Here is a 21607-nt window from a genome sequence, read left to right on the forward strand (position 1 = left end):
GCTCGATGTTAGACAGTTGACTGCTAACATGGGTAACTGGGTATTGGATGAGGAGCAGATACATTTGCTTACAGGCTGGGGTTTCGGGGTGTTTGTTAACCCTTGGTTGTTCCGCAAAATGATATTCGCTTGATCACTGCACTGGTGGAGAGGTGGAGGCCAGAGACTAACTCATTTCACTTCACATTCGGTGAGATGACCATTACACTGGAGGATGTTTACATGATCTTGGGGCTGCCTATTACTGGTCGTGCTGTTACCCATACAGAGCTTGATAATCCGAAACCGTATTGGGTGACCAACTGGGAGGATTTGAGGATGACTGAGAAGGAGCGGGCTGATATGTATGGTCAAGTTACGCACGAGATATGGTTCTAGGCCAGAGGGGGAGCAGAGTCCAGAGTTTCTTCAGCAGGATCCTATAGTTTACACCCGGGCATATCTTCTGTTTCTGATTGGAGGTATATTATTTCCTACCTCATCTCGGGATGTGGTGCACCCCCGATATCTACAGCTTATACAGGAAACTGATCATATTATCGATTATGCTTGGGGGGTTGCTGTTCTGAGCTACTTGTATAGATGCTTGTCGAAGGCTGTGCATAAGTCTTCAGGCAGTCTGAACGGGTGTGTTATGTTATTGATGTTGTGGGCTTGGGAGAGGGTATTGCCTGGCCGTCCGGAGAATGCACCGCGTACGAGGTTTGTGTTGCCGAGGGCTACAGCGTGGGCTAGACCGGTAGCTAACAGGAGGAGTAACCCTCACCATCACACAGGAGGTTATCGGGGAGATTTTGATAGCTTTCAGATGAGTTGGTTGACATGGCAGCCATATCGGAGGTTTTATAGGAGGATTGATTATAGTGCCGATGATTATGATACTGACATGATGGATATGTTGCATACGACACTCGGTCGCATACCGATGATTCATTTTGAGATGGTGGAGTATGTCATGCCGGACAGGGTTCTGAGACTGTTCGGTATGCTACAGCATATTCCTGAGGAGCCGGTGGATCACGGTTTTCTACGTGTGGAGAGGTTGTCCCGAATGCAACGGGATAACCATACTGTTTTGTTGAGACAATTTATATTGGAGTGGGATTCTTTTGTTGACACGGGTATGCCTATTGTTACAGAGGGGGCTTATGTACCGATGACAGAGTATATGTACTGGTATAGGAGGGTGAGTAAATTGAAGATAGCACCGTTTGTAGCTGAGCATGCCACTAAGATACGACCTCGTGATTGGTATAACCAACATAATATGTTTGATGCGGTATATTTTATAACTCTTCCTTAACTCTTGCAATTTTACCCCTTAAATTGATTAAATCTTGCATTTTTAGGAATAAAATGCCTAATAATTTCATATTTAGGACTTAAAAAAAGAATTAATGCATTTTACCCCTTAGATTGATTGAATCTTGCATTTTTAGGAATAAAATGCCTAATAATTTCATATTTAGGACTTAAAAAAAAGAATTAATGCATTTTACCCCTTGAATTGGTTAAATCTTGCATTTTTAGGAATAAAATGCCTAATTATTTCATATTTAGGACTTAAAAAAAATTATTGCATTTTACCCCTTAAATTGATTAAATCTTGCATTTTTAGGAATAAAATCCCTAATTATTTATCATTTTTTTATATTTTAGTTGGAGAGTGCTATGAGGTTGGCTCAGGTGGTACACAGTCATGATGTTGGAGACTGGTTTTATGAGGCGGTTCCTGATTTTTTGACTCGATATGATCGAGTCATGACCGAGTGGAGGGGTCATTTGGTTGATAGACCCTCCTTTAAAAGACCTGATCATGGCACTGTATCTCATAAACGTGCACGCGAGGTAGTATTATTTATTTGTCAGAAATTTCACAATAAACTTGTTTACAATTGATAATATATTGAAATGTTGTAAATGTTACCGCAGGCTGAGACTGGTGATGTACAGTCTTCCGAGGACCCACTTCATGTCTCCCAGAAACGCTTACGCCAGGTACTCCTTGATAAACTTCTTAAATAATGCATTGATATGGTACTCTCTTTTTAAATAATGCATTGATATGTATTAACATGTTATTGTAGGGCGAGACTGTTGGTGTTCATACTACCCATCCTGTCGGTAGTACAACACCTCCTCCCTCCCAGCAGACCCCTCATACATCGGCTCCCCCTCCCACATCTGTTCCACCTCCTACATCCGCTACCCCTCCTACATCTATTCCACGTCCTACATCCGCTACCCCTCCTACATTTGTTCCACCTCCTACATCCTCTCCCATTTCTACCTATGTTCCAGTCGGCGTTGAGGTAGTGTATTAATTTGGTTCTTTAAAACTGCATTTGTGCATTGTGTGCATTGTGTGTGATTATTATTTTTTATTATTTTAGGAGGTTGAGACTGGTACTCCTCTGACACAGCTGACCACTCATGTCACTCATCCTCCCGGCGTTCAGGTACTAATCAGTATATTTAATCACAACCACCACTTAGTTAGTATTTCTTATGTTGGACTAAATTGTTTTGCTAATTCATATTTATTGCAGATTGATAGTGCTACACCCGCTTCTGCTACACCATCTCTCCCGATTGCTTTTCATCGTGTTGATATGGAGGTATCATTTATTTCTCAGTGTTGAGTTAAAATTCATCATGTATAACTACTCTTGAATGGTTGCATGATGTTTGTTGATTTAATTGCAGCTTGCTAGTGGTACTCCTGTTACACGAGGATTTGTTGATTTTCGTGGTAATGTTACCAGTGTTCTTGCTAAGTTAGCCTCCATATTCGAGGTACAATTTAAAAGAATTAATGCATTTTGACATATTTAGTTACTCCTGTTACATGTGTTCATTATTTTGACATGTATTTGCAGATCGACAGAAGTGAAGACTTTTATAAAGATAAGGAGAGGCGTGGTGGTGAGGACAGACGGGGTGATTTGACTAGGCCAATTAAGAACCGAAATATCGACTGAATTTTTACACATTGGTGGGCTGGTGATCTGCCATATATTTTTGAAAGGCACACAAATATTACCATGTTCCTCAGTAAGAAGCAAGTGCAGATCCTAGCACCCGGGAATGAATTGGAGGATGATATTGTCAATGCTTATATGGAGTTGGTAAGGCTTCGAGAAAGGTATATGTGACAAAACGGGGATCTACATTCGCCGACAAAGAGGTTTTTCATTGCTCCTAGTTTCCTCATGTACCAGACAAAGAATGTTAACACAAATCTGAATGTACTAACATCTAATACCTACCTCTCTTTAATTACAAATGTCTATTATTTCTTGAATTGTGTTGTTACTGATGTCTATTTTACAGATGGATCCATACAAGAAGACATGAGCGGAGCTTGCTGAACAGATTGACTTCTTTCAGACCTACTATAGGCAATTTCAAGGGCCAGATATCCAGTTATGTGATTATGCTTTATTTCCTACATGCACTGGAGGTCATTGGATCTTGTTTATTGTGGACCTGAACAAGATGAAAGTTCTTTTAGTTGATCCACTTCGTGAGGATGGGCCCTTCAGTAATTTCAAGATGCTTTACTTCGTCTAGTATTACTTCATGGTAACCTCTAATCTTTGCATATTTAGACTTATAAAAAGAGTTTATACTTATTTAGGAGTCATGTCTTTTAGCCCTTAATTTGATTTATTATTTGCATATTTAGGATAAAATGCATAATAAAGACTTATAGAAAAGAAGTCATGTCTTTTAGCCCTTAATTTGATTTATTATTTGCATATTTAGGATAAAATGCATAATAAAGACTTATAGAAAAGAATTCATGTCTTTTAGACCTTAATTTGATTTATTATTTGTATATTTAGGATAAAATGCATAATAAAGACTTATAGAAAAGAAGTCATGCTTAATTATTTCTTATTTGTTACTAATTATTTGAAATTGTAGGAGAAAGTCCTCCCGTGCTGGCTAAATTACTTGGACCCCCAGAGATTTACAAAGAAATTCATGAAGATGGCTATAGTTACGGCTCGGCCGAAGCAAGATACTGGATGTGACTGCGGCGTCTATGTATGCAAGTATGTGGATGTCATTCTTAATGGGATTAGATTGGAGCACGCTATCTGGCATCCATATGATGATGTAGAGACATTTCGTTATCGCATTACTTGGGAATTGCGTAGGGGGCGTGCTCGTCATCTTTCAGCATGGGGATTGACCCAAAGAAATTTGGGTTTATGATTTATTTCTTGAATTTGTATTAGAAGATTTATTGCACTTGTATTTGTATACTTATGTTGGTTCTTGTGGTAGTTTTTCGATTGTTCATGTTGGTATGAACTTATTTAGAATGGTTAAATTGTTCGTATGGATTTGGGTTGCATTTTTGATTTGGTTCGCTTTTGAATGTTAGAATAAATGGTTAGAATGTTTATCATTTTCGATGAGGATTGGTGTTTGATTTGTTGGATTGGTTAATTTGGATTGGTGTTTGATTTGTTGGAATAGTTATGTATTTTTATAGTTGAGTTTGTAGCGTAGAAACAGGGACAGGAAAACTAGTATTTGCAGGAAACTGCAGGCTGCAGAAACAGCAAAACTGCAGTACCCTTCCGCAATGAATTATTGCGGAAGCAAGTACTACCCGCAATGAATCATTGCGGAAGCTTGAAACTTCTTCAAAATTCACACTTTGGTCACTCTTACAATTATTGCAAAAAATGTCTAGAACACTGAAAATTTTAAAAAATAATTTCTGTATTTTTTTTCAACATTTCTCATTTTTTTTCCATTTTATTTTGATTTTTTCCTTGAATAATATGTAATAATTCGAATTAAAAATAAAGAAAAAATAAAAAAAAAGAACTTTTCTTAAAAATTAATTAAAAATTAGAGGAGAGACTGAAATTATCAAAAAATAGTGTCACTAATTTTTTTTCACCATTTCTGACTTTTTTCTTTTTTTTTTTGATTTTTTCCTTTAATTGTATTAATTTGAAATAAAAATAAAGAAAAAATTAAAAAAATGGATTTTTATTCAAAATTAATCAAATATTAGAGGAGACACTGAAATTATTAAAAAATAGTGTCACTAATTTTTTTTCACCATTTCTGACTTTTTTCTTCTTTTTTTGATTTTTTTCCTTTAATTGTATTAATTTGAATTAAAAATAAAGAAAAAATAAAAAAAATGGACTTTTATTAAAAAATAATCAAAAATTAGAGGAGACACTGAAATTATTAAAAAATAGTGTCACTAATTGTTTTTCACCAATTCTGACTTTTTTCTCCCTTTTTTGATTCTTTTCCTTTAATTGTATTAATTCGAATTAAAAATAAAGAAAAAAAAATGGACTTTTATTAAAAATTAATCAAAAATTAGAGGAGAGACTGAAATTATCAAAAAATAGTGTCACTAATTTTTTTCCCCATTTCTGACTTTTTTCCATTTAATATTTAATTTTTAAAAAATTTAAAATTAAGTTAATTCCTTAAAAATTCGAAGCTAATGAATCATTGCGGAAGGAAAGACATTCGGCAATGATTCATTGCGGAAGTGGGCTTTACTCCCCTGTTTTTTCAGCTATTAATTTTTTAAAATTTGTACTTATAAAAAAAGTAAATAATAGCTCAAATACATACCAAATAATATTTAAAAGCCAAATTCAAATATTACATTCCAAATTCAAATATTACATTCCATTAATTTAAATTTCTACATTCAAATAAATTACGAATTAAATCATTTAAAATTTCTATTTGGGTTTTTAAGACAACGCCTCCTATCATGTCCGACCACACCACAAAAGCCGCAATAACGGATTTTTTCAGTTGACGTCTCAATACCACTTTTAGACCTTCCTGAATTTTTCTTTGTTGTTGACGTCTCAATGCCACTTTTATACCTTGTCGAATCCTTCTTTCTTCCCTTTGTTTGTGACATTGGAGGATTGAATATTGGATCATGTTCATCGTAAACTTGGAACTCCTCCTCCATTCTTGAATTATTTTCTTCTTCACAAAACTTTTCAATCACGTAACATTTTCCTTTCTCAATTAAATCCATGACGTAATTGTATCGTGGTTTTGAACAACTTCCAAGAGCACCCAAACCTTGAAAAGATTTAAACAAAGCACTATACCTTGCCGTTGTTGAATCACCAACATCAACAAGAACGGGAGGATTATAAGGCGAAAAACCATCAATTTTATTTGCGCTCGCCGTCCATCTTGATTTGATAAAAATTGTTGGTATCATAGTTTTTTGTTTCTTGTCAAGATAGCGTAGGATATGTTTGCAAAGCATCCCGGAATGTTCAAATTTTTTACATTCACAATCAATATTTCCTTCCAAAGAAACCATTACCCGATACCTTCTTCTAAGATTCTCCGACACATTATACTTCTCAACTAAATACAACTTCCACATGTAATTGGAACCATCTTTGCAACTATTTACAACATAAGATGTGCTTTTTCTAAGCTCATTTTGAAATTGCCTAAACATTTCTTTTGTGTAAATAGAAGAAGCATGATTTTCCAAGGCGGAATTAAATATCAATCTCCTTTCCTTATACTCGGTCTCGTAGTCGGCTTTAACCTCATTAAGAATTTGTGTTTCCAAAGCATTTTGTGAATTCTCAATGAATTCTTTCAACCCGGTTGAAGCTTTCACATACTCGTCAAAAAATGAATTCATGGACTCGCTTCTTGAGGTGGTGGTCATACCGGCGGAGAAATGTTGTTTTGTGTAAGCACGAATCCATTTATCTTTTATGGCATACATATCGTTTAGCCAAACATGATCCTCGAGTCCATACTTATCAACCAAAACCTCCCACTTACCAACAAATTCCGTGGGTGACAACGACTTGTACAAACAATCATTAAAATCCCCTTTAAATTCCGGATATTGTGTGTACAAAGCCGACAATTTTTCGGGAAATTTATTACTTATGTGCCACGAACATAATATGTGCTTGGTATCCGGCAAAATCTCGGCAATAGCATTTCCCAATGCTATATCTTGATCCGTAATAATAGTGAGGGGAGGTTTATTTCCGACGGCTTCCAACCATGTCTTCAAAACCCATTTATATGAAATCTCCGTCTCATCCCGCATGAGTGCAAACCCGAACAAGATATTTTGGTAATGGTGATTGACCCCGGTTATTGGTATAAACGGCATACAATACCTATTCGTCCTATATGTGAAGTCAAATGAAACAACATCTCCAAAATTCGTGTATGCGTTTAATGATCGATGATCAACCCAAACCAAACCTCTAACTCTATTTTTTTCATCCAAATCAACTCGATAGAAAAAGTTTCCAAAACTTTTTTCTTTCAATTGTCGTAGCAATGCCATCCCACTCCCCGCATCACCGGAATCGAACATCCTGTTAGATATATTTGATAATGTCATGGCTAATATGTTTTATGTTTAGCTTTCAGATCTTACGTGAACAGGATAAATCAGTACTTAACTGTTGATCAGTACTTATACTGGAAGTCAGGACTTAAGGATATCAGTACTTATATTATCAGGAGATAATCATCAGAAGATAGATATCAGAACTTAAGTGCTGAAGGACAATCAGATAAGGACAGTAGCTGATTAAAGGAAAGAAGATCGAGATAAACATAAGAAGAGATATGCATGAAGAAGGAATTCCGTGAAGAATGGAATACTTGGAAGAAAAGATATCTGATTGATATATTTTAGGAAGCAGAATTATATTCCATATCAATTAGCGATTATCTTGTAACTGTGTAGTATATAAACACAGACATAGGGTTTACACTATAAGTGTTATCATTATTAGAAAAGATTATTCATTGTAACCCTAGCAGCTCTCGTGATATTTGTTCATCACTGAGAGGTAACAGTTCCATACTGTAACAGAGTTTATTGTTTCAATAAAGTTTGTTTTCTGTTACTTAAGATCTTAAAGTTCGATTTGAGTGTACTATACACTGTATTCACCCCCTCTACAGTGTGTGTGTGACCTAACAATTGGTATCAGAGCATCTCTGTTAACTTACATACAGTTAAAGATCCAAACACAATCATGTCGGACACAGAAACTCCAACTAAGCCTACCACAACTGAGGAACCACCAAAGACACAAATTCAGAGTCGGTATGAGACCATCAGAGTCCCCATACTGAGACCATCTGAATATCCCATATGGAAGGTAAGGATGACCATGTTCCTGGAAGCAACAGATCCAGAATACCTGGATAGAATCAAGGAAGGTCCTCACAAACCAACCAAACTCGCTGTTGCAGTTGCAGGTGAAGCAACAACGACCGTACCAAAGGAGAAGAGTGATTATACTGCTGAGGACATAGCATCAATTGCTAAGGATGCTAAGGTACGACACTTACTGCATAGTGCCATTGATAATGTAATGTCAAACAGGGTAATCAACTGCAAGACTGCTAAGGAGATATGGGATGCTCTGGAAACAAGGTGTCAGGGAACTGACACAATTAAGAAGAACAGGAAGACAATACTCACTCAAGAGTATGAACACTTTGACTCAAAGACTAATGAGTCATTGAATGATTTATATGATAGATTTGTCAAACTTTTGAATGATTTGTCATTGGTTGATAAAGAGTATGATCTTGAAGATTCAAACCTTAAGTTCCTGTTAGCTCTTCCTGAATGCTGGGATTTGAAGGCAACGACAATAAGAGACAACTACAATCTTGATGAAACAACTCTTGATGAAATCTATGGAATGCTCAAGACTCATGAGCTGGAGATGGAACAAAGAAGCAAGAGAAAAGGAGGAAAGTCAAGGACAATTGCTCTTAAGGCTGAAGAAGAATTCCCAAAATCAGCTTCCTCAAAGAAAGACAAGGGTAAAGCTCTTTTCATAAAGTCTGATACTGAGTCATCAAGTTCTGAGAGTGATGATGACTCAGATTCTGAAAGCTTGCCTGAGACTGATGCTGATGAGGAGATGATGAAGCTGTGTGCTCTTATGGTGAAAGGAATCACAAAGATTGCATACAGGAAGTTCAGGAAGGGAAAGAAGTTTTCCAGGAAAAGCATAAGTTCTGATAAGAAGAATTTCAGAAGATCTGAAGGCAGAGGAGATTACACCAATGTTAAATGCTATAATTGTGGTGAGAAAGGCCACATATCTCCTGACTACAAGAAGGTAAAGGGTGACAGAGGCAAGGCTCTTGTCACAAAGCAGAAAAGCTGGACAGACACCTCAGACTCTGAAAGAGAGGAGAACTATGCATTGATGGCAAATGCTGATAAAGAAAGTGCTGAGAGCAGTTCTGAAGCTGCTGAAACAAAGGTACCTCAGACTACTTATGCTTTTCATACTGATGATATTAATGAGTTGAGAAGATATCTTAAAACCATATTTGTTAGCTATAGAGACCAAACTTTAACATGTGAAAGATTAACTTCTGAAAATCTTGCATTTAAGAAAAGGAATGATTTCTTAGAAAAAGAGTTAGTCATGTTCCATCAAACTCAGAAGGATAGAGATGATGCTTTTTATGTTAGGAATGAAGTGCTAAAATTAAATGAATCTCTAAAAACTGAGTTAGAAAAGGAAAGAGAGATTATCAGGACTTGGACTAACTCTGGCAAAACAACTCAAAATTTGCTAAGTAGTGGAAACTGGAAAGAGGGCTTAGGTTATGGAGAAGATAAGAATGATAAAGGAACTGAAGAAATTAAGCCTGTTGTTAAGCAAAAGCCAAAGTTTAAACCTATTAAGTTTGTAACTGTAAAGTCTGAAAATGAGAAATCAGAAGTTAAAGAGGAATTAACTTCTGATAAACTAAAACAGGAAAAGACAGCTGAAGTGAACATAGGCTTAATGACAAAGAAGCAGCTTAAGCATAAGCTGAAAGATGTCAAGAATGCAAACAAGGTAAAATCACCTAGGAAAAATAGGAATGGAAAGGAAGGTGTGAATAAAAGCAATGATTATAAACCTGTTCCTGATGCTCCTAGGAAAACATGTCATAACTGTGGAAGTTCTAACCATCTGGCTTCTTTTTGCAGGAAGAATAAGAATATTAACTCCTTACCTTCAAAATCAGGAGTTAAGAGTCAGTCTGTTAGATACAAACCACAAAATCCTTGTTTTCATTGTGATAGTTTATGGCATTCCATTTATACTTGTAAGGAATATCATCGTTTGTACTATGATTATTATCAAATAAAACCTTCTTTGAAGAAAGTTTCCATTGTTCCTTCTAGTGTAAATTCTGATTCAAAGTCTGATAGTGTAAATTCTGATAAGAAAAATGTTAACATAAACTCTGATGCTAAATCCGCTGCAAATGTTAACAAACTTAATAAGGCCAAAGGATCCAAGCAAGTCTGGGTCCTTAAAACTAATAATTAGTGGTCTTTGTGATTGCAGGGCAACAGGAAAAATATTCTAGTTCTGGACAGTGGATGTTCAGGACATATGACTGGAAATAAGGCCCTGCTATCAGACTTTGTGGAGAAAGCTGGCCCAAGTGTTTCTTATGGAGATGGCAACATTGGAAAAACATTGGGATATGGCAATATCAATCTTGGAAATGTCATAATTAAACAAGTAGCTCTGATCTCAGGACTTAAACACAACCTACTGAGTATAAGTCAAATCTGTGACAGAGGTTATCATGTTGATTTCTTTGAAGAACACTGTAAATTTGTGAGTAAATCTAAAGGCAAAGTTGTTCTGAAAGGATACAGACGTGGTAACATTTATGAAGCTAAGCTTTCAACAAGTACTGATGGTTCTGCAATCTGTCTGATAAGTAGAGCATCAATTGAAGAAAGCTGGAATTGGCATAAGAAACTCTCTCATTTAAATTTCAACAATATAAATGAACTGGTCAAGAAATATCTTGTAAGAGGATTGCCAAACACAGTATTTGCTCCTGATGGTCTTTGTGATTCATGTCAGAAAGCCAAACAAAGAAAATCTTCATTCAAGAGCAAGACTGATTCATCAATTCTTGAGCCTTATCATCTTATACATGTTGATCTATTTAGTCCAGTAAATGTCATGTCTATTGCAAAGAAGAAGTATGCGTTGGTCATAATGGATGAATTCACCAGATACACATGGGTGTATTTCTTGCACACAAAAAGTGAAACTGCATCTATCTTGATTGATCATGTCAAACAGCTGGATAAAATGGTCAAAGATTCTGTGAAAATTTTAAGGAGTGATAATGGCACTGAGTTCAAGAATTTGAAAATGGAAGAGTTCTGCAAAAGCCATGGAATAAAGCAGGAATTTTCTGCTCCTGGTACTCCACAGCAAAATGGAGTTGTTGAAAGGAAGAATAGAACTCTCATTGAAGCTGCACGTACAATGCTTGAAGAAGCAAAGCTTCCAACCTATTTCTGGGCTGAAGCTGTGCAGACTGCTTATTTTACTCAAAATGTAACACTCATTAACAAGCATGGAAAAACACCATATGAGATGGTGAAGAAAAAGAAGCCAAATCTGAAATATTTTCATGTATTTGGATGCAAGTGTTTTGTTCTCAAGACTCATCCTGAACAGCTATCAAAGTTTGATCTAAAAGCTGATGAAGGAATCTTTGTTGGATATCCACTTTCCACAAAAGCCTTCAGATTCTATAATTTGAGAACAAAAGTGGTCATGGAATCTATCAATGTCTCTTTTGATGACAAGAAGATCACTGGTCTTAAAGATTTCATTGACCATGATCAGCTGAGATTTGAAAATGAAGACTCATATTCTGATACTGAAAATCCTGACAGTCTAAGTCCTGATACTGCAAACTCTGATGGATTAAACTCTGATGTTATTGAAACTGTGGTGACTACGTTAAAGGAAGATGCACCTATGCAGGGGGAACATACTCAAGATCCTACCACATCTCAAGAAACATCCGAACATGCATCTGGCTCTTCAAGTTCTGATTCGTCAAGTTCTGATAAGCCAAGTTCTGATAGTGCTGAAAATCTAAATACTGAAGAATCCAACTCAGAGAGCATAGTTTCAGGGGGAGCATCAGAAAATGAAAATGAAGATAGCATGGATCATGGGGGAGCATCCAGTTCTAGAGAAAACCTTCCATCTGCAAGGAAGTGGACAAAATCACATACACCTGATTTGATAATTGGAAATCCTGATGCAGGTGTCAGAACTAGAACATGTACTTCAAATGAGTGTCTTTACAATTCTTTTCTCTCTCAGACTGAGCCAAAGAAAGTGGAAGAAGCTCTTCAAGATGCTGATTGGGTGCAAGCAATGCAGGAAGAGTTGAATGAATTTGAAAGAAACAAAGTCTGGACCCTAGTACCAAGACCAAAGAATAGATCTGTTGTTGGTACAAAGTGGGTATTCAGAAACAAAACTGACAGTGATGGCATAATTATAAGGAATAAGGTAAGGCTGGTTGCAAAAGGATATTCTCAACAGGAGGGAATTGATTATGATGAAACATTTGCACCAGTTGCTAGGTTAGAAGCCATAAGGATATTTTTGGCTTATGCTGCTCACAAAAAGTTTACTGTCTTTCAAATGGATGTGAAAAGTGCTTTTCTCAATGGAGAATTGGAGGAAGAGGTATATGTTGAACAACCTCCAGGTTTTGTAGATACCAAACATCCAGACTATGTCTACAGACTTGACAAAGCACTTTATGGACTTAAGCAGGCTCCTAGAGCATGGTATGAGACTTTAGCTCAGTTTCTTCTGGAAAGTGGATTCCACAGAGGGACAATAGAAAAAAATATTGTTCTACCTCAACCATGGAAAGGAATTACTTCTGGTCCAGATTTATGTTAATGATATCATTTTTGGATCTACAAATGACAAACTTTGCAAGAAGTTTGCCAAACTAATGCAGTCAAGATATCAGATGAGTATGATGGGGGAACTTAGCTATTTTCTGGGCCTTCAAGTCAAGCAGAATGAGGAAGGCACTTTTATTTGTCAAACCAAGTACACCAGAAACTTGCTAAAGAAATTTGGAATGCAAGATTGTTCAAGTGCATCCACTCCAATGGCCACTGCAACAAAACTGGATAAGGATACCGGTAAATCAGTAAATATTACTGACTACAGAGGTATGATTGGATCTCTACTCTATCTAACTGCTAGTAGACCTGATATCATGTATGCTACCTGTCTTTGTGCAAGATTTCAAGCAGATCCAAGAGAACCTCACTTAACAGCTGTAAAAAGAATCTTTAAGTATCTTAAAGGAACAGCTGCTCTGGGATTATGGTATCCTAGAGAATCAGATTTTAAACTAATAGGTTACTCAGATGCAGATTTTGCAGGTTGCAAAATTGACAGGAAAAGCACAAGTGGAAGCTGCCAATTTCTTGGAGGCAGATTGGTTTCTTGGTACAGCAAGAAACAAAAGTCAATTTCCACATCAACTGCAGAAGTAGAGTATATTGCTGCAGAAAGCTGTTGTGTACAGATTCTTTGGATGAAGAATCAGTTACTGGATTATGGGTTAACATATTTCAAAATCCCTATTTACTGTGATAATCAAAGTGCTATTGCTATGACAGGTAATCCAGTTCAACACTCAATGACAAAGCACATCAGCATCAGGTACCACTTCATCAGGGAACATGTGGATGAAGGTACAGTGGAATTGCATTTTGTTCCCACAGATCAACAATTGGCAGATATCTTCACAAAACCATTATGTGAAGCTACTTTTACAAGATTGGTAAATGAACTTGGAATGGTTTCAGGTTCTTTCTCTAAATCTGCTTAGACTTGTTCTATGAATCAGACTTTATGCTCAGTATTTACAGAATTAATCTCATTGTATATTTTGTGCTTCATTGATAAATGTCTTTAAGTACTGACTGTTGTCTGATATATGTTTCTAAACTATGATAAGTGATATGTTTGTTCTAGTATCTATTCAATCCTATGAGGATAACTGTGCTAGATACTGACCTAGTAGTCTTCAATAAACAAAATGATTCCATGGAAGAAGTAATTATTTCAGTGGAAATCTTATGACACTAGCAAATTCTGATAACTGAGCTTAGTTAAGTTTACTTTGTATATCTTATTACTAAGTCAAAAATTAGAATAATGCTACTCATCTGTTAAGTTCTGATACTAGTAAAACTGCTGAATGTACTAAGTGCTGATAAACCTCTCTTATCAAAAGAAAAAGCAAAAAGATCAAAGATTAAAATCAGGTACTCCTTTGAGATCTAGAGTAAAAATGTGGAAGGGACGACCCAAGTGCATTGCTGGTATTAAGTAAATATGCATCAGAAAAGCAAAATATTTTCTTGGTGACTTTTCACACTCTATGATTACTGGAGAAATACTCTGAAAATAGCATAAATTCTGATAAACAGTCGTGACTCACTTACACTGAGAAGCCACTGTAAAACAGAATTGCAAAAGATGCATAAAATTAGCACAAAATAGTTGAGATGGACTCTAGCATGAACTCATTCATCAGTAGGTTTCAGGACAATGACAGATCTTTAGCAAAATTTTAGTTATGCCTTATTTCTAAGATGTACTGAAGTGAATCAGACTTTACTCTTTGTCTGTTTTTAGCTTAATGCACACACTAATCACTCCATCTGAATGATGAAAATTTCTGTGGTGGTCTATGTTATTTTAGATAAACAGTCATTGTGTCATTATTGCACAAATTCTGAGGACAAGTTCTAAGTTACACGTTCTGATGATTAAGTTCTGACGTCCATAACTCAGAACTTGTATGAGTATTTACTAAGATGGACATTTCTTTTTCGAGTTAAGAAATTATGTTCTGATGACTGTTAAGTTCTGGTATAGGTCTAAGTTCTGATTTCTCAGTCTAATCCATTACTTGGCTTATCTGTGAATAAAATTTGTTAACAGTCTCAGTTCGAACTCAAATATGTTGAAGTGGAAGATTAATAGTCACTATGATTAGGATTAATGGTATTTGTACTTGAACAGTCCACTATTTCTTGTGTCTTTTGCGGTCTAGACCATGATTCCTCTTTCCAATGACTGTTATTCTTTTTCAAAGTCTAGGGAGACGAGGTAGGATTAATTCTACCTGTCAGCATTAAATATCTTTGCGTCTCTTGGCATTCTCTTGCCTATATAAACAGCCACTTCACATTAGTCTTCTCATCATACTTTTATCACAAATTCAGTCTTGTTTTTCATTTACTATCACAAATGGCTGAATTTGGCTGGTTCTACAATTACGGTGATGAGACTGTGCATGTCTTTTTGAATGGAATTCCAACTCCCTACCCTATCACCAACATCCCTCACAATCTCTGGATTCAATTTCCAGAGGTTATCAAACGTGATCTGGTGGCCGTTCGAAGAGACCTTCACCTTCGTCGTATCCGTCAGCAAGAGCGAATCATACGACTCGCCATCTTGTTCGTCGAAGATAGGAAGAGGAAGATGACTTAATCTTGTCTTCTTCCTGTTCTTCTTCATTCTCAGCTTTGTCAGGCTTCTTAGCTAGGACTAAAGCTGTTGATGTTAGGATTAGAAGCTTAGGGAAAATCTTGTATAAGTATTGATGTAATTTCCATTTCATAAATGTATTGTCTTGATATATTAATGAAAATTGTTTTTACTTCAAGATTTTGTCTCTGAGTTATTTTATCTTGTGTTGATAAATCCTGATTGATATTCTGATGACCATATAACTTTTGTTGTATATTAAGTTCTGATTCACTATCAGCACTTATATATCTAATTTATCTTGGTCATTTTCATGTGATGTATTTTCAGAATATTAATGTTGCAGTGAATAATAATTCAATCAGTGCTAACGGGTTAAATTTTGAATTAAAATTGTTTCCCTTGATAAATGGAACAGTTTTTTCCTTGAAACTCGGCAAATGGGTAAGTCATGATTACTATTTTCTCGAGCCCAGTAACTATCCGTTATTACTGCATGTCTGACAGGTGTCCAACGGTAATATTTTTTTGTATAAGTACAGCAGAGAGAAGATTTCTTTAATCTTTTTAATTTCTTCATCTTTTATCTCTCTTCTTACTTTTACTCTCCTTCACTTTACTTTTTCCGTTGTTTTCATACAGACATTATCTCAAACACCTAACAGGCATACTTGAATCTCAATATTTTTTCACATGGCACCAAAGGATTTAATCATTGATGGAGCAAAGTTTGTTCCAAACAACTATGTTGCAATTCTTGATCATGCTGAAGCTCCATCTGAATTGCACTTTGTGCAAGATCTTCTTGCACATAGTGAGGTTGGGTACGCCTTAACTCAGCCTGAATTATTTTCAAGTCAACAAGTTCTGAGGTTCTGGAGGACTGGAGTTTTTGATGATGGTGGTAACCGTGGAACTCCCAGTATTATCTTCCAAGTGGGTGATTCATCCTTTGTAGTCACTCCTGGTACAGTACGCAGGGCTTTACATCTTCCAGAGGATTGTACTTTCTCAGTTCCAGAGGACTCAGCCCTTCGGGAGTTAATGGCTGAATTGGGATATGCAAAGAGTCTGACGAAACTTGGACAGTTGAAACGGGCTAATATCAGAAGAGAATGGAGTTTCTTCTTTGATTGCATCACCAAAGCTTTTGGGAACAAATGTTCAAATTTTGATGCTATCCCAATTCTGAGTCAGCACATAGGGTATGCTATTATTCATCAAACTCATTTTGATTTTGCAACTGGAATAATTGGTTTTATTGGGGATAGGATGACAGAGGATCGAGATATTGTTTATTTTGCTAGATTCTGTCAACTTATTTACACTTACTGTACTGATGAACCTCATTTAGTCAGCACTCAAACCCCACCTTTTAAGGTTGCAAAATGATACTTTAATGACCTGGTAAATGCTGATACTAAGAAGAAAGTGGTTAGACCATTACAGATTCCTAAGTCTGTGAAACAGATCCTGGTAAATGCTGATCCTGATACTTATAGATCTGTTTACTCTGATGTCCAACCACCTCCAACCACCCAAAATCCATCAACCTCAGTACCTACCTCTCATTCTACTCAACCTACCCTCAGAACTTATCTCAAATCCTATCTCTCCACTTCACAGACTGCTCAACCTTCTTCTTCAGCACCTACTGTGAAGCCTACATCCTCTAAGCCAAAGAGAACAAAGACTGTTCCTCAAACACCTCAAAAGAGGAGGAGAATTACTTTGAGAGATGAATCAGATTCTGAGGAACAGATTCCTTCTTCAGAACCTGTGGTGGTTGAAGCTGAGAAAGCAACTTCTCAGAAGGATTCTGAAATTGGGGGTTCTAGGTGTAACACCCCCAAATCCGGGGTCGGGGATCCGGGTTGTCACGAGTTCCATTTCCCTTAATAACACCCAATCTTAATAATTACTCAACTACTCTGTACTGTGACCCCACAATAAGCACACACACCACACGTTATAGTCTCAGAGATGAACATCCAAAAATAATCACAAGTCGTTTTATTCCACAATTATATGACAATACACCTTAAAAGGTTTTCTGAATAAATTTACATTTCTTTGCCATTATTACAATTCATAAATATACATAAATCTGGTACATCAAAAGTTGAAAGCCTAGCCTATTGGTAGCTCCTACCTCAGCTACAGCGACATCAACGCCTATAGGAAACTGCGGAATGTTTCCTATCCGCTCGCGAATTGGGAGCTTGGTCCTGTTCATCTTGTCTATCTGATGTTGTGTGATGAAAGAAGAAAGCAAGGGTGAGCAGCAAGCCCACCAAAATAATATGTATAATGATTAACAATATATGAGCCTACTAATAATACTCGTGAAAGTCTTGGTCAAAAGAAATGAACCAAGTTTGATATCTTAATGCGATGAAGTCGCAAAATATTCAGTATATATACATATATACTTTTCAAAATATTGGAAGTCCTCTTCCATGCATAATATACACAAAGTCCCAGTGTATAACTGTATAAAAATATCGTTGCAAGGTGATCTCATATATCTAACCTTGTCTCAATGTTTTTCTGAAAATCTTTGACACGCACAAGATAATCATTTACTAGATATAAGTTTAAAAGATGAAGTTACAAGATACTCCAATATACTTATATCTTTCTGAATACTACTTGAACTACCACCGTTCAAGTTATAATTAGTTTTAAAAGTTCATCACATAGATGAGAATACAAGATAAGACTTGAATAGATTCAATTTTTTTAAAATATCATCAAAATAAAATGAAGTTACGAGATACTTCATTTGATGTAAACATCATTTTGAAAACTTGACCCTGCCAACACTCAACAATCGCCCAACCGTAGCCTTTCTATCGAAGTGCTCTGGGTAGTGTTGCAGAAATTATCCAATTGGATGATGAACTCATTACGGGAGTTTGCCGCGCCAGGAAGACCACTTACGATGATCAGTCGTAGTAGTACAACCCCACCATTTTCTACATGTAGAGGAGAACCTGTCGGATTTACTTGTCAACCGAACACTGGACTCCTAAGGAATGGACCGCCTTAGCGGAACTTCCAGGCCATTTGGGCCAATATAATAAGGCTGGGCCGGCGCTACTCGGCCACTTACGCCACTCCTAGTTCAGATGAAATCCATGACTCTGAAACGTAAAGCTTGTCCCCACTTTCCCCAAGTAGAAACTTGTTGATACGGCTCCACCAAGAAGTCGTATCTATTTGGAAAGGAGAACTCACCGATATTTCCCAGGCGATGCCTGTTAATGGATTAACTTGTTCCAAGAATTTTACTTCCCGAGTGTTGGGTAAGTAATCAATTCATTTATCAAAACAGCAACCTTGTTGCGAATATAAAACACACCACAGAGCCGGATCCCTCAGGTTTTGAGCGAGTATTTAAATCCCCTTAAAAGGAAGATCTTAAATATAAAAATGAGTTTTGGGATCCGCTCTATCTTTTAAAAAAATCATTTTGAAGACTCGAAAACACTTTATAGAGTGTTTGGAGTAAAGCTGATTTAATGAAGTAAATCAGTCCCCAGATAATTTAGAAAATGACTGAATATTATTATTTAAATAATATTCCCATAAAGAATAATCTTTATAAAAATAATTGAAGTAAAAATATTAAAACTTATACTTGAAACGAGTATTAAATAACCAAAGATATACTTATATGAAAGTACTATCTTTATTTGAATAATCGAAAATAAGTTTGATTATTTACACCTTATTCTTTAATAAAATAAAGAACAAATCTCAGCAAATAATCGGAGTCATAGATCCTCAAATGAATATTCAAAAATATTCATTAAACAATATAAACTGAGTCATAAGCCCTCGAATGAATATTCAAATAATATTCAGATAATAAAATAAAAGGAGTCATAAGTCCTCGAATGAATATTCAAAATAATATTCATTTAATATAAAGGAGTCATACGCCTTCGAATAATATTCGAAATAATATTCAATAATAAAATAAAGTTAAAGTTATCGAATAAATCTTATTCGATTAATAGTTTTGAAAACTATGACCATATATATATATATAAGTATAAATATATATATATATATTTATATCCATATATACAAAATCTACTCGGGATCCTCGACTCCCAGTTTTAGAAAATATTTTCACCTTTGGGTCCCTATACTAAGGGTATATGCAAGTTACCGCTATCCTCTAGCATAGGTATTATGCAACTATAAGCATTTGAACCAATAGATATATAAATCAAGAATATGAAACAGGCATGCATATATACCATATCACATGCTACAATATAACGCAAGAATTTGCTAATAACCAATATGCATTTATCGCAAGATCATGCATATACACATATTCATCACAACAACAGTATAACGGGTAGAAAACTTGCCTGAGCGACTGGGGGTTACGAATGGCTCGGGACGAGTCTGGTAACCTATAAACAACAAGTAAGTTGGAATTAAACCAAAGTCACTTGTAAATCTATACTCTAACCAACTCAGACTCTAACGCTCGTTTTGCGCTTACTGATTCTCTTAAGTCACTCGAGTACCCTCGGTTCCACCATTTTTAATAATTTAACCTTTACGAGTTTTAAGGCGATTCCTTCGCGAGTGTCTTACCAACTGCCTAACACACTTACCATAAATGTTTCATGCATTAATTAACCCTTTTTTGTCTTTAACCTATGTTTCAAAGTAAGGCGAGGGGAAAAGTTTCGTTCGCGAAACGCCGTTACTTAAAACGGTCGTTTCTCCTAAACCGTGCATCGGAATCGAACGAACTACATATCAAAACGAAGCTCGTAACATGAGATATCTAAACATGGCAGTGGTCATAATCTAGCAGGGGGTTCTCGGGTCCTAATGTTATGCACAAAAACAGTCCAAAGAAAATCGGACGTTACGACGACTATGTTTACGCGATTACCAATGTTTAAACTACTCCAATTAACCACCAACCAACTCATAACCATCAATACAACAAAACTTCACCTAAACCATACCACATCAGTCCATAATCTCCAAGGTTTTCAACTCAAACAACCACAATCACGACCTATGAACTATAATCAAGCTTCAATTACCAAAAACACTTCCAAATCAAACCAAACTACTAATAATCACAATCCATGCTTCTCATTTCACAACACCAACCATTAAACTTACTAACAAATAAAGTAAAGGCTAGGGTTTGAAGTTTATACCTTCCTTGGGAGGTGTTAAGTTGCTAGGAAGCCTTAGGGAGCCTCCTACAAGCTTGATCTTTCCAAAGAAATCAAGAACACAAAGTTAGGCTTTGAAGTTTCTAAAAGTCCGATTTAAAGAACTGTAAAAATGAGGGTCTTACCATGATTATTTGGACGAGACTTGTGAACAAGAGTTGTAGGCCATCTCAATACCTTTCCAATGAGCTATAGAACACAATATTTGAGTGAGAAATGAAGGAGATACAGCAGTTTTAGTGTTCTGGTTCTGTTTTGGCCGAGAGCATGAAGAACAATGCCTTGGTTTCTTTTTGATTTTGATGAAAAATGATTTGCTTGGCTTGGTTGGTTTGATTTTTGTGTTTGTTTTAGTAAATTACCTAGTTGCCCTTGATTTTGTGTGGTTAAAAAGCCACCACATCTCCTTCCTTCCCATGTCATGCTTGTGTCATCCTCATGATGTCATCCTCCCCTCCTTGTCCTCTTCTCATTGGTTGGGTGACATCATCCTCTCTAATCCCTTTGATTAACTTCCTAATTGTTTGCCTAATGACCGCTGATCTGTTATACGGTTCGCTTAACTTTCGTTTTCGTTTATCGTTTGAAGGATCATACCCGGGATCTTATTACTTAGGTTCCCTTAACCTTTCTCAATATATTATATTCCTTTTATGATCCTCTCCTATAATCCTTTAATTTAAATCCTTTTTATCCTGTTACCTTTTTCTCAAATCTTTCCGTATCTAGTGTATTTCCGGGAAAAATCAAAGTGTTCGGATTTGGATTCTGACGATCTTTACATACACTTATATCCCATATAAAGTACTAATAAAATCTCAGAATATCCATATCAGAACCCCTACATAGTGTGGCATGAAAAGTTTTCTCATTCAGCAAAAACACTATTCATAAGGGTTTCAAAAATTTCCCAAAAATTGGGGTTATTACAGTCTCCCCTCCTTAAAAGGATTCCGTCCCGGAATCAGATAGAAA

General features: G+C 36.1%; 2 protein-coding genes across 2 annotated transcripts; one reads left to right on the plus strand and one right to left on the minus strand.

The window, feature by feature from the left end:
* The first annotated feature begins 3044 nt into the window (after window positions 1-3044).
* LOC141702775 (putative ubiquitin-like-specific protease 1B) lies at window positions 3045-4224 on the plus strand. Its single transcript, XM_074506388.1, has 3 exons — window positions 3045-3145; window positions 3334-3463; window positions 3931-4224. The coding sequence occupies exons 1-3, from the start codon at window positions 3045-3047 to the stop codon at window positions 4222-4224; spliced, it is 525 nt and encodes a 174-aa protein (XP_074362489.1).
* Window positions 4225-5725: 1501 nt separating this feature from the next.
* LOC141702776 (protein FAR1-RELATED SEQUENCE 5-like) lies at window positions 5726-7381 on the minus strand. The gene has a single exon (XM_074506389.1). It carries the CDS (start codon window positions 7379-7381, stop codon window positions 5726-5728), a length of 1656 nt encoding a protein of 551 aa, XP_074362490.1.
* Window positions 7382-21607: the final 14226 nt, after the last annotated feature.

The sequence above is a fragment of the Apium graveolens genome, unplaced genomic scaffold (genome assembly GCF_009905375.1).
Source record: "Apium graveolens cultivar Ventura unplaced genomic scaffold, ASM990537v1 ctg5677, whole genome shotgun sequence".
Taxonomy (NCBI): domain Eukaryota; kingdom Viridiplantae; phylum Streptophyta; class Magnoliopsida; order Apiales; family Apiaceae; genus Apium; species Apium graveolens.